Below are 12,488 nucleotides of genomic sequence, written 5' to 3' on the forward strand. Positions count from 1 at the left end.
CATGTTCTTCATTTTGTTTCTGGTTTTTCACTTTATCAAAAAAATTATGCATTATATCGAGTAACGTTCTGCCAGTTTTTGGCATGCCTAATAGTTTCCACTTATCTGAATTTTATTACGATAAGGTATACAATACTCCAACTTGTTATCACTAGCATCAACACTTCCAATTTTCTATTTTCAGTCATTTTTTAATATAAGGAAAAATGCTGCACTGCACAACATTGCCACTCCAAAAAGATGGTGATGCTACTAAAAAACTTGCATGTTGGCTGGTGGGCAACTCTATCACGTGATGGCCCAAAATGCACAATTATCAGCTGATGTATCCAAGACCATATTTGGCAAAATACAGTGCTTTATGGGCCAGGGAACAAGGCACAAAAGTGTGGGTTTTATAAAAAACTGAAACTTACAAAAGTAAAATGTCCCATATAAATTGCTAAGAGGTAAAAGTAAGAAGAGTACTTATAAAACTATAAAAATATAACATGAAGTTCCTGACATGTGCCTAGCAAACTCAGAGTGCCTCCTCCTCTGTTCCCATTCCACGCTGCAAAAACTGTACTTAACCTTCACTATGAGTTACTGTAATTGTTAATTACTGTACAAACACAGTCACCCCCAACAGACCATGAAAAGCAATCGTATTTTATCCTTATTTTTTGACCAGCTTCTAGTACAGTGCCATGTATATACAGGTGTTCAACAAAGAATTTTGTAATTAATGAATTATATGAATCAATTATCCCACATCTAGTGGCCGGCCTGTGGCTCACTTGGGAGAGCGTGGTGCTGACAACACCAAGTCAAGGGTTAAGATCCCCTTACTGGTCATCTTTTAAAAAAAAAATGATCCCACATCTGCATCATTGTTGCCATTGCTTAGTTCAACTCACTTTTCCAACATTTACACAATAATTCACATAGTTCCTATTCATCTATCAAATATACAGATTGGGGAACTAAAAGGGCTGGTGTTGCACAATGCTCAGCATGCCTACAATGTCCAGTCTAAACTAAAGAGAGATTTATTGATGTGTGTCAAATATACTCTTAATGTGTTTCCTAACTGACTGGAAACAGGAAGTCCTGAAAACCAAGCCCAAATGCACGTTCAAGGTCTTAGGCGCTGAACTTAGTGAGAAAGCAACTACACACTTTGGATAAGCCCTCAGGTTTGGAGTTCTCATTTATGCCAAAGGAAAATAATGAAGCTATTCTTTTTTTTTACCTTGAATGAGAAAAAAAATCCAAAAATAATTTATAAGTATAAGATTCTCTCATTTAAAGAACTAGAGTAAACCATATTATTTTATAGCTGGAAGCATCTTCTCCAAATTTCTCCATTTTACAGATGAGAAAACTAAGATACCGTTTCAATAAGTGGGTTATACTTGGGGGAGTGGAACAAATCAGGCAGCAAGGTGCACACTGAAAATAGATGACAGACATGTTAACTACAAGCGTGGTGTGATTTAGTGACACAAGCAGTGTCTTCAGATGGTTTTTCCAAGCCCTAGCCATTTGTTAGCGACAGGACACAATACGAAGGAGCTCTCAGGGACCACAGACAATCTTCAGTATATACTTTATGTACAGCTAGTAAGTTATTCATGGCTATGACAGATAAAGGAAGCAGCGAAGTCGTTTCAACCAACCTTTTCTCCAACCACGGGAGGTAGGCAGAGCCTTCGCATTTCAGGGTTGTAAAAGTCTGACCAAACACGTGTTGAGGGAATTTCTTCAGCTCAGCCTCTGTCATCTTTCGGAATCCCAAAACTACGTCAGCCCAGAATGGCACATCTTCAATAGGAAAGCTCCGGAATATCTGCCAACTCAAACATATTAAGTAGAAAATTTTCCTGAAATTTTGTGAAATAACATATTTCTAGGAAACTCCATGTGACATTCCCTAAAGCATTTAAAAAATGTACTTGCTATACCCCATACCAGGCAGCTGCCAAAAAGTAAAACAAAACAAAACAAAAAATTTACTTCCTATTAATACAAAGAGAAAAAGATCTATTCTTCCATTCTCTTGGGTTCTGATAACTTAGTAGCTAAATTTCAAATGTTCACGATTGGGGGAATAAGACATTTTAAAAGTCACATGCCTTTTAAAGATTGAATTTAATTCTCTTTTTCTAAAAAGATGTTGTCCAGATTTTCTTTATTTACTTATGACTATGCATTTTTGAGGAAAGATTTCTGTTTTGCACAATGCTTTACAAATTGTAAGCAACACGTCAAAAGGTTAAAGGTTAGCCTCAGGGCTGGCCTGGTGGCGCACTGGAGAGTGTGCCACTTGGGAGCGCGGCGGCGCTCCCGCCGAGCGTTCAGATCCCATGTGGAGACCGGTTCCCGCTCACTGGCTGAGCCAGGTGCGGGCGCAACACCGAGGGTTGCGATCCCGTTACCGGTCAGTAAAAAAGACAAAAAGAAAAAAAAAAAAGGTTAGCCTCAATTCTGAACAGGATATCTAAACTGGAACAAGCAACAGCAGGTGTGCAGGAAGCAGGGGTGAGGTGGGGCAAATTAGGAGTTAAGTTGCAAGTCACCCAGTTTAGCTTTAGGAATAGACAGAAGCCAGTGGATGTAAAGATGAGCCCTGTTGTCCCTGGCACGTTGGGGTGGATGAGCCTGGAATGATATTGGTTGTTAACAAGAAGACTGTAATAGTACTACTAATAACTGCTATATATATATATATATATGTTTGAATTTATAAGTATTGGGTTGTTTTCATCAGTAAATGCAATCGTTGTTACTCTAAAATAGCCATAGAGTGCTGTGTATAGTTGCTAATGATACGGTCATTAACGTACCAGAATTGATATCTCTAAGATACTCATAGCAGTCCCCATGAAAGTGTAAATGTTGTTTACTGCAGGGCACTACACTGGCCCTCATCCTGTCATTCTACACACTCTCCCTGGCTAGATTGCCCTCTTCCATATATTCACCACCATGTCACCTCCTGAAGCCACTCAGAAGGTGACATCTCCAGACCTGTTCTCTCTCCTGCGCTCCAAAAATAGATACAGACCCATGTTGCCACTTTCCACTGGACAGGTCTACTTAGATGTTTGATACATTTACACACACCCACATGCACACGCACATATCTGCTCTTTCCCCATTCTTACCCAACTCAGAAAATGGTACCCATCCACCCAGGTGCTCACGCCGGGAACCCAAGGACCATTCTTGCTTCTCTCTCTTCCCTCACCCCCCACACTCTATCAACTATCAAGTCCCATCAAATCTCCTCCCAAGCATTTCTGAAATCCATCCACTCTCTATCCATATTACCAGCCTCTAATCTATCTCTCTTCCAAGAAATCTATACTCCACACTACAGACAAAATATTTTTGAAATGCAAATATGGTCAGTTACTTTACTGTGCAAAATCCTCAATGTCTTCTCATTACCCTGGACTTTTCTAGTCCCTCCCCCATGTTACAGTTGCCCTAGACTGAGATCTATGAGTGTGCTGCTCCCCCTACCTGGAATGCTGTCTCCTCTGTCTGCCACCCTGTCTCTGCCCCATTTGTCTCTACAATATCACCACACTGACGTACACTCATCCTGATGGTCTCAGAGGGGCTTCTCATAACTTCTCAGAGCAAGTTCTTCTCCAGACATATGTATTAGGCCTCATGGCTAGCTTAACATCAGCACAGCCATGTTAAGCAACTTTCCCCCTTCTCTCCTTTCCCTTTTCTGCTCCAGAAACTGAGGTTCCTCTCCTGGGAAGGGGTAAACATGACCATGACTGTTATCATCAAAGGAACGTCCTGTGGGCTGCTTTTAGCAGGCTTTGGGCTGGAATGCTTCGTACTGAGATGGTGGCTAATCAAGAGCCTATGCCCTAACCGACCAGATGTTGTCAGACCACAAGGGCTGTGTCACCTTGCATACCACTGATTTTGAAATTACCCATGACTCTATCAGATCCTCCCTAAAAGTCTTATAAACTTCCTGCTTTCCTGGGTTGGGGGGGAACTGATCTGGCTCAGTCTCCCCTCCACATTAGTAGAATAAAGCTTTTGGCTGAAATGGCACCTGGGCTCAGGTCTCTCTCTCTTCTCCCTCTCGCTGAACCTAACAATCTGCTTCCATAGTACCTTGTCCTCTTCCCTTGAGTAACTCATGTCCCATTTGTAGTTCATTAGATTTAGTGCATTTCCTACAGACCATATGCTACAGGAGGGCAGGACTGTGTCTGTCTTCCTTAAAAATTCACTCAACACATATTTACTAAACATCTACTACATGCCAAATGATATTACTAAATTATTCGTTGCTATATTTCTAATACCTAGGAGAGTATCTGGTACTGGTGAATGCCAAATAAATTGTTCTGAAGGAATGAATAAATGAATAGATGAATAAGGCTATATACTTATGCCAAAAATTCACAGACATTTTGTAAAGTTTTACTCTTAAAAGAACATTTGGATTTGAGGCATAGCTGTTCCTAAAAATTACTTAGAGCCAATGTTTGTGAATTAGAGTAGGTCATGTTGATTTTGGATAAAAACAAAATGCGACCATAAATCAGTGAGAACAATTTTTCTATGTGGCTGATCAACTAGTTGTGGAGATAGTGATAGAGGAAAAACAATCCATAGACTGATAGAGAAGCAAAAGCTGCTACTTTGGGTAGGGGCTTTGGGGAAACTAGTGATATCAACATCATCTTGGTGCTTGTGGTGGTGAGGGAAGGCCAGAAAAGGACGAGGGTAGAAATCTACCTGATGCAGGCGTGCACACAGTGGAGAAGTCAGTGGGCAGCCTGACATCAAAAGAGGAGACAGGACAATTTTTAAAAAACATGCATAATGGTACAAAAGATGTAGTGGTTTTCAGATCATCCCTCTGCTCTTCAGAGGCTGCAGGGCATGACCGTGTCATCACACAGGACCACACAGATGATCTATCGTATGATGATTCCACAATGTAAATTAAAAGTGATAGAATATTTAGTGATCTCTGTTTAAGATGAGATAAAAAGATATTGTCTCATTTTAAGTGCTAGCCTGTGTTAGATATGTTAAATAGAATTTATTCTCAAACTTTCATTTAATTGTACATGTCTCCTGAAATCAGATATTAAAATTCAAATAGAAGCATGCTATTTCAGAAATTTTTTTTCCCCAAATGGCACTTCAAAAGGCAACTTTAGTGACCTACAAAATTTACTTTTTTGGAACATCTCATTCTCCAAAGACAGTAAATAAATAAGAAGCCCCCATACCTTAGGTCTCTGCACCCATTCTAATATCACACCTGTTTGCCTCCTATCAGCCACACCATCCCCACAGGACCCAAGCTCAGCCCTTACCTCCTGTGTCTGTTTTTAGCCATACTTGCAAATCACTGCATATTCCCTCAGGAAACTCAAAATAGCATTTGTGATGAAAAACTGTGATGGCTGTTTATTGTTAAAAAGTTTACTGTTATAACTTGTCTTTCTCAAGTTCTTTGTAGTAAAGCCTGTAAGGTTCTTTCTAAATCCTTCTACATTGGATTCAGCACTCTGTTCCCAGCAGATACTCAGTAAATATGTTATGTTCAACTCTAATACCTGTTAAGACCGTTCTAAATTTAAAATAACTTCAGATTTCCTCTCTTACCCAGACACCAGAAGAACGCCAGCATCTCCAGCTTCTGCGGAACCGGCAATTGCGAGCAGGTGATCAAAGGTCTCCCTGAACCACCGCTTCTGCTGGTGAATGGGTGTGTCTGTCACCGTGGAGAAAAGAAAAGTGGAACAGAAAGGAAAACGATGATAGTGACTATGCTTCAGATAAACTCCTTCTAGAAACTGGGAAAAAATAAGGAGACAGGGAGGAACATTTAGATAAAGTACCACACTGTGCTGGAGGATCTGTCAGCAAGCAGAGTTTTGAATGTGGACACATGTTGTCCAAGTCTGCTCATATAAGCATTAATCAATGGAGGGAAAACAGGCCAACCAGGGCAAAACCTGACATGCGAGCCAGGTGCAAGGTGGTCTTTGGCACTAGGTATATTCCAGAGGTCCTTGAAGGGTCTGTAACAAGTCTGAGCAGAGGTTGATTCATGGCTGAGGGATGCAGCCGTCCACACAGTTGAGATGTTAGAAGAGAAGACCCAGGGCCTCTTTCCTGAGGCTGAAAACATGGTGGGTGTCAAGGAGAGGTCTGTGGAGCCCAGGTCAACCAAGACAGAGAACAGAGTGTGTGTCTTTGGGAAGCCCAGGAAGCTCACCCTCCTGATCCAAGGAAAAAGGCTTGCACTGTGGAGACGACCTCCTTAGGAAAAGCCCCCTGCAGGCCAGATTTCCCAGCCTGGGCTGCCATTACCCTCCTCACCATGGAATTATGGGCCAGCTAGAGTAGCATTTCCAAGGTTGGCACGGGTGTGCAGGTATTACACCAACCCCCAGGCACCCCCGCCAGTGCACAAAGGATTGGACCTGAACATAGCTTCTGGAAGGGTGCCAGGCATGTCAAGGAGGAAATCAGAGGCAGGGTTTAAGCTCCAAAGTAATCATGTCCAGTGTAGGCAGAGAGAGTAAGCATAACCTGGAGTCAAAGACAAATCCAACTGCTGTGAAGTATTTGGCCATCTGATTCCTGGGAAAGGATCATGAGGGTGACCAGGGCCTGCCCAGGGACCAGGGAACAATAATCCCGAGAGGCTGCTATGGGGGAACTGAGGCAAAGAGAATTCGGGGTCGGCTCCACTTGGAAAAGTGCTCCTGAATTCACAGAATCGATGGAAAGATCCTTGGAGACATCCTGCTCCCCAGACAAAGCCCCCGGGTCAATGAGGCATGTCAGTAACAGGGTTTTAAAACAATTCACTTGTCATTGAGCCAACACATATTTCTTTAGTAGTGGATCTGTACTGTCATCTTTAAACATGTACCCATGTAAACTCAACACTGAATTCCAAAATTGCGAACTGGGGTTGCTGGGTTTGAAATCAGGAAGAAATAAATACAAAGCTGCAGAAAGAACGGTACTGAGTGTTTCTAATTTTGTGCTGCCTTGGCACCAATTTTAAAATATGTTTAACTTTTTAATACCTGATGCAGGGCTCAGTCACACTTGACACAGATTCCAATACTACCCCCCACCCAAACGGCTCTAGCCAGTGGCCACAGATAAAAATTCTGAGGCATCTGGGTTCCCTGCTTTCCTGCCCCCTCCTTTAAAGGGACCATTCAGACCTTTGCCCATGAACTTAACATGACCACCTCTTGGTTACAGAGCAACCTCCTGCAACTAGTGCCTATTTGCTTTAAACCCACCAACTAAATCTCCCCATGGGAAGCCTGTTTGGATAATGCCCTGGATCCAATAGAGGCAGTGGTCCACAGGTCCCTTCTCTCTCTCCTGTCTGAGCTCCCTTACCTGTGTGTATGAGAGAGTGTGTGTGTGTGTGTGTGTGTGTGTGTGTGTGTGTGTGTGTGTGTGTGTGTGTGTCTAGGCATGCTGTGTACTCCCTAGGGTCTGTAAGCACTAAAAACTCTTAACCTTTCACACTGTGGTTGTCCCAGGTGAATCCCTAACTGGTGCTCTTTTGTCATGGCCTCTCAGCTGCTGAGCACAGGAGATACTTACTACTGGAGCTGGTCTGAGTACTGTCTAGGAAAGAAGCCCAGAGGGAAGACCAAAGCCTTTATCTAGCAACACCAGAGAGAGAGTCTGGTCCAGGAGACCCAGCCATCCAGCCAAAGGGACAACTCGGGCCTCAAGGGCCTGGATGAATTCTCAGATGAGCCTCCTTCTTTGAAGATGATTACAGGACTGCCAAGCAGCCTTCTGACCACTCACTCAGGCCTCGTGCAAGCAAGGGGGCTCCTGGAAAATGGGCACAAGAACTCTAGTCACAAGAAAGGTGCCCAGTGTGAACTAGCATCTGGCACACACACCAGGCTCTGGTGTCTGCTTCATGTGAGGCAGCTCCCAGGAGGTGTACCAGCATCCTGGGTGCTGACACAGCCAAGTTCCTGGACCTGCAATGCCAAGGACACTGCCCTCATTACCCTGGCAAAAGATGGGCTTATTCTCTGTTGGGTGAAATTGGGGTGTTTGGACTGGGACAGATGAAGCAGGTGAAGGCAGAGATACCATACCAAAAACAGGAGAATTGAGGAAACACGTGTGAATAGGGTGCTAAGGCCCAGCCTCTTCTCCCCTCACCTTCCAGAATGCTGGTATCCAGGCCTCCACCCGCCCCAGCCAGGATATTGGAAGCCTGTTCACTGGGGAACATAGTCCACCCAAGGAGAAAGACTTAAAAGTCGTGACATCAGAGGTTCCCCAACTAAACAGCCCCACCTTCTCACTCCAGCAAGGCTCATAGGTGATAAGCCCTATGCAAGCACTGGGAAATTCCCATCTGCTGTTTAGGGTCCTGCTCATAAGTGTCAGCAGACAGGTAACGATTACCACACGACCAAGGAAAAACTCTATCATGAAAACTGAGAACATCAAACAGAAAAGCACAACTTGGAGACAACAGAAATTATGCAGGGTGAAAAACTTTTAAAACATTATTAGTATCTTCAGAAAGGTAAGAAAAGATATTGCAACCATACATCATGAATAGGATGTTATAACAAAGGAAAATTCAGAGAACAAAAAAGAGCTTTGGAATATTACAAATGGTATAGTAGAAATAAAAAATTCAAAAGCAAGGTCAAAAAAAATTGAGAAAATCCCCCAGAAAGTAAAATAAAGAGAGAGAGAAAGAGAGAGAGAAATAGGAGGGGGGAAAAGCTAAAAGAATTGAAGGACCAGCTCAGGAGGCCCCATGTAACAGCAATTCCAGAAAGAGAGACAGAGACATCAGAAGGCAGAAAGTTGGGCCGGCCCGGTGGCGCACTGCTACAGTGTGCCGCTTGGGAAGCGCGGCAGCGCTCCCGCCGAGGGTTCGGATCCCACATACAGACCGGCCGCTCACTGGCTGAGCGAGGTGTGGGCGCAACACTGAGGGTTGCGATCCCGTTGCCAGTCCCGGTCCGGTACGGGTGCGACACTGAGGGTTGCGATCCGTTGCCGGTCACAAAAAAAGACAAAAAAAAAAAAAGAAGGCAGAAAGTTAAAAACTGAGTAATTCAAAGACTGCTTCTTGGACTAAAGAGCATGAGTTTCCAGATTAAAAGGCAGGGCAATTTTCATCTTCCAGTTTTCTGTTTTTTGCTGTCAGTCATGTAAAACATTTGTTTAAACTGTATGCATATAAAACTTTGATAAAAAATAAAATGAAAACAAAATTAAAGGGAAAAAGGAAAGTGGAAATGAGGAATTGGGGACAGTGAGTACAAACCTTGTTAGCTGCAGAGTAATTTTGGTTTCTATTTAATGCTATTTCCCTTCTCCCCCCATGTTATGTGAAGAATCCAATGGAAAAGATGTGTGGACATGTTCAAAAATCAATGCATCTTCAGGTCTAAGGACATATTGGCTGACTGTTTGTACACTGCTTTAGAAGTTAGGATAATTTTAGTCCCATTACAAGTAATTTCTGACTTGATGGTCATTACTGGAAAGGTTAGAGTCACCAGTTGTAAAGTCATGAGTGCTGTTCATGGAATACTTCTGCTATCCATCTTCTGGGAATCTTCTAGAATCGCACATCCTGGCCCCCTCCTAAGGGTTGGGGGCATGTGACTAGCTCTGCCAGTGTGCTGTCATCTGAAGTGTGGAGGGTCACTTCCTGGCCAGAGCATTACTTGCCGAGGCGAGACCCTCTGGAGCACCCTGGCCCCGGGCACAGGCACTGAGGACAATCAGGATGACAGCCACTCCATCAGCTCAGGTCCCCGGGTCATGAGCCGAACACTTGCTGGTGCTCAACCCACAGAGAGTGTGAGCAAAAACAAACCTTTGCTTTTTCAGCTGCTAAGCTTTGGAGGTTGTTTTGTCCTGCGGCGTAACTGAGCCTGTCCTAACAGATGAACCGACGGGGTGTTAAAATGGCACTTCACACTTACACAGCCAGCCGTCTTTGTGACAGAATTCCCCTCACATCATCTAACATCTGGCGACTCTGCAGAGGAGCTGAAACCTCTCTCTCACCTGGATAAGCATGAGGAATGAGCATTCCGGCCGCCACGTCACTGGTGGTATTGGGAGTAAACTTGTCTGAAATGACAGTCACGGAGCATCGGGGGACCAGTTTGGAAACGCACACAGCAGTGGAGAGCCCCACCACACCTGCCCCAACAACTGCAACCCGGGCGGTGTCCATGCCCTGTGAGGAGGGAAACATGGGCCATGAGCCTTCTGAGGATGATTCCACCCAGGCCAGGGTTGACCCTGGCGGTTCTTTCCCTTAAGTCTGCAGCCGCCCAGAATACATTTCCTATCGGTGTTCCTTGTGGGATAAACAGAGCATCACTGGAGGCTGTCTCGCCGTTAAACACTGGGGTGTGGGCAACAAGGTCTCTATGGACTTATAGACATTGGCACAAAACTGGCCTGGATTTGCTCATAGAGCGCACGACCGGTAAGTAGGTCTGCATCTGGGGGGAGATTTCCACTCATTCTGCCCCCTTTGCAAAGCCATCTCCCGGGCTGTCTCGCCGTTAAACACTGGGGTGTGGGCAACAAGGTCTCTATGGACTTATAGACATTAGCACAAAACTGGCCTGGATTTGCTCATAGAGCGCACGACCGGTAAGTAGGTCTGCATCTGGGGGGAGATTTCCACTCATTCTGTCCCCTTTCCAAAGCCATCTCCCATGTGGGCACAACCTAGGGAAGGCTGGTGAAGGAAGCAGGTAGGGAAAAGCAGCAGGAGCAGTCATGACAGGGCCTGACGCAGAGCAGTGCGGAACTCACCTCTCGCCGTCTGCAAGCTTGCTCTTAATTACAACTTTACAGAAGATGTGAGCAACTGAACTCATCATCCGCTGTGTCGCTCCTCACTGTCACTGGAAACCAGTCTCCCTCCCACCCTCCCTGCCTTTGTCACCGCCCCCACCACCCAGGCCTGCACACCCCCGTCCCTCGGAGAGCATGCATTTTGGATAAGGAAACCTGGATTGTGTCTGGACTCGGGCATGGGCTGGTTCTGTAACCTGGGGAGTGCCCGTGGTCTCCCAGCCTTCACTCCCTCCTGTGAAGAACAACGGGTTAATCGTGTGCCGGCTCCTCCGGGTGGTCAGTATGAGAGGCTCACTGAAGTTGTCTCATAAAGGGGGCTCCTTGTGAGCATCCAAGTAGAATGGGCTGGACATCCCGTGGCAGGCACCCCGTGGGGGAACTGGGTGTCGCCAAGGGCTCAGGACCCCCCACCCCCTCGCCTGCCGAGCAGCAGGAGTCACCGAGCCCTGCTGCACTGTGGCTTCCCTGTTTGTCTTTCCACATCTGTTCTTGCTCTCTGTATGGCTCACGTTTAAGCTCCGGAGACAAAAACTGCCCTTGCTCTAGTTGGTCACTGCCACCCTGTCAGACAAAGTTCTAGCACCAGGCCAGCTCTGTGCTAAGCCAGCCTATAAATCTTCCTCAGCACAGTTGCCCTTCTCAGTTCAAAGAGCAGCAGCCAGGGCATTGGGCCATGTGGTACAAACCATGGCCACCCACACACAGAGATTCTCCTTTCCTCTGGGGGGATGGGGCAGGTCCCTGAGCAGGGACTTGGCTGTCAGTGATCTTTGCTGTCTCTTCCAGCTCCAAAGGTCTCTCTCACTACGATACTTTAAAGTGTTCCAATGAGGTCGAATGTGTGTTATTTCTATTCCTCGAGCAGTATATGCTATTCTGCAGCCACGTTAATGTGATTGCTCCCAGTGGGCTGGCTGGCTGAGAAGGAGCAGGACTGCCAGGGCAGTGGGAAAAGAAGGGAAGGGTCCAGGGCACGGGGAGCCCAGTGGGGGCAGGCCTGAGGAGTGCAGCCCTGTGTGTGTTCTCTGGAGGTAGAAGGCAGCCACCCATGCCCTATTGGCTTACTATTTCACATCACCCTCTCTTATCTAGCTACTTCCTCAAAATAGCTCTAATAAATTACATTGAGAGGGAAAGTAATCTGTGGCTAAGAATAACCAGCTGTCAGGGAGGAGAGGAGTGAGCCAGCAAGGTGGGTGCAACCTGGCACAGTGACCTGTCAGTCACTGTCCCCTGATCCTATTAAGACCCACCCCCAAACTCCTAGAGTATGGTCAGAATGACCCCTGAGCAGAAAGCAAGAGGATTTAAGTACCTGTCTCTGAAAAAGCAGCTTTGGAACCCTCTGAAGGCTCTGGCACCAAAACTTGTTTTTCAGTGACTAATACCCCGAGAGGCAGGGAAAACAAAACTGCTTCCCATTGGGGAATATATCAAGGACATTCCCACTAATCTTACTCTCCATTGGCCCATACGCCTGTGTCTCTGTCACTCATTCCCCTGGAGAAAGGAGCAAGTGACCTCATCTTGTAAGCTCCATGGAGCTGTGTCTCTGCCAGACCCCGGGAGCTAGTTCACCCTCAGAAGCTCTCTAC

General features: G+C 45.5%; 1 protein-coding gene across 3 annotated transcripts in view; it reads right to left on the reverse strand.

Moving 5' to 3' along the window:
• Positions 1 to 12,270, reverse strand: part of DDO (D-aspartate oxidase) — a 27,343-nt gene extending 15,073 nt beyond the window's left edge. The window contains exons 1-5 of one of the 3 annotated variants that reach the window (XM_008571529.1): positions 12,209 to 12,248; positions 11,047 to 11,125; positions 10,084 to 10,258; positions 5,644 to 5,752; positions 1,662 to 1,838 (exon numbers count right to left, since the gene is read on the reverse strand). In XM_008571529.1, coding sequence (XP_008569751.1) covers positions 1,662 to 1,838; positions 5,644 to 5,752; positions 10,084 to 10,255 — 458 coding nt within the window. In that variant the 5' untranslated portion in view covers positions 10,256 to 10,258; positions 11,047 to 11,125; positions 12,209 to 12,248. Of the gene's footprint in view, positions 1 to 1,661; positions 1,839 to 5,643; positions 5,753 to 10,083; positions 10,259 to 11,046; positions 11,126 to 11,971; positions 11,973 to 12,208 lie in introns of those variants that run through there. The other 2 variants (XM_008571530.1, XM_008571531.1) reach the window with 2 other exon arrangements.
• Between the last annotated feature and the right edge of the window lie 218 nt (positions 12,271 to 12,488).

Source organism: Galeopterus variegatus, unplaced genomic scaffold (assembly GCF_000696425.1).
Source record: "Galeopterus variegatus unplaced genomic scaffold, G_variegatus-3.0.2 Scaffold699, whole genome shotgun sequence".
Classification (NCBI taxonomy): domain Eukaryota; kingdom Metazoa; phylum Chordata; class Mammalia; order Dermoptera; family Cynocephalidae; genus Galeopterus; species Galeopterus variegatus.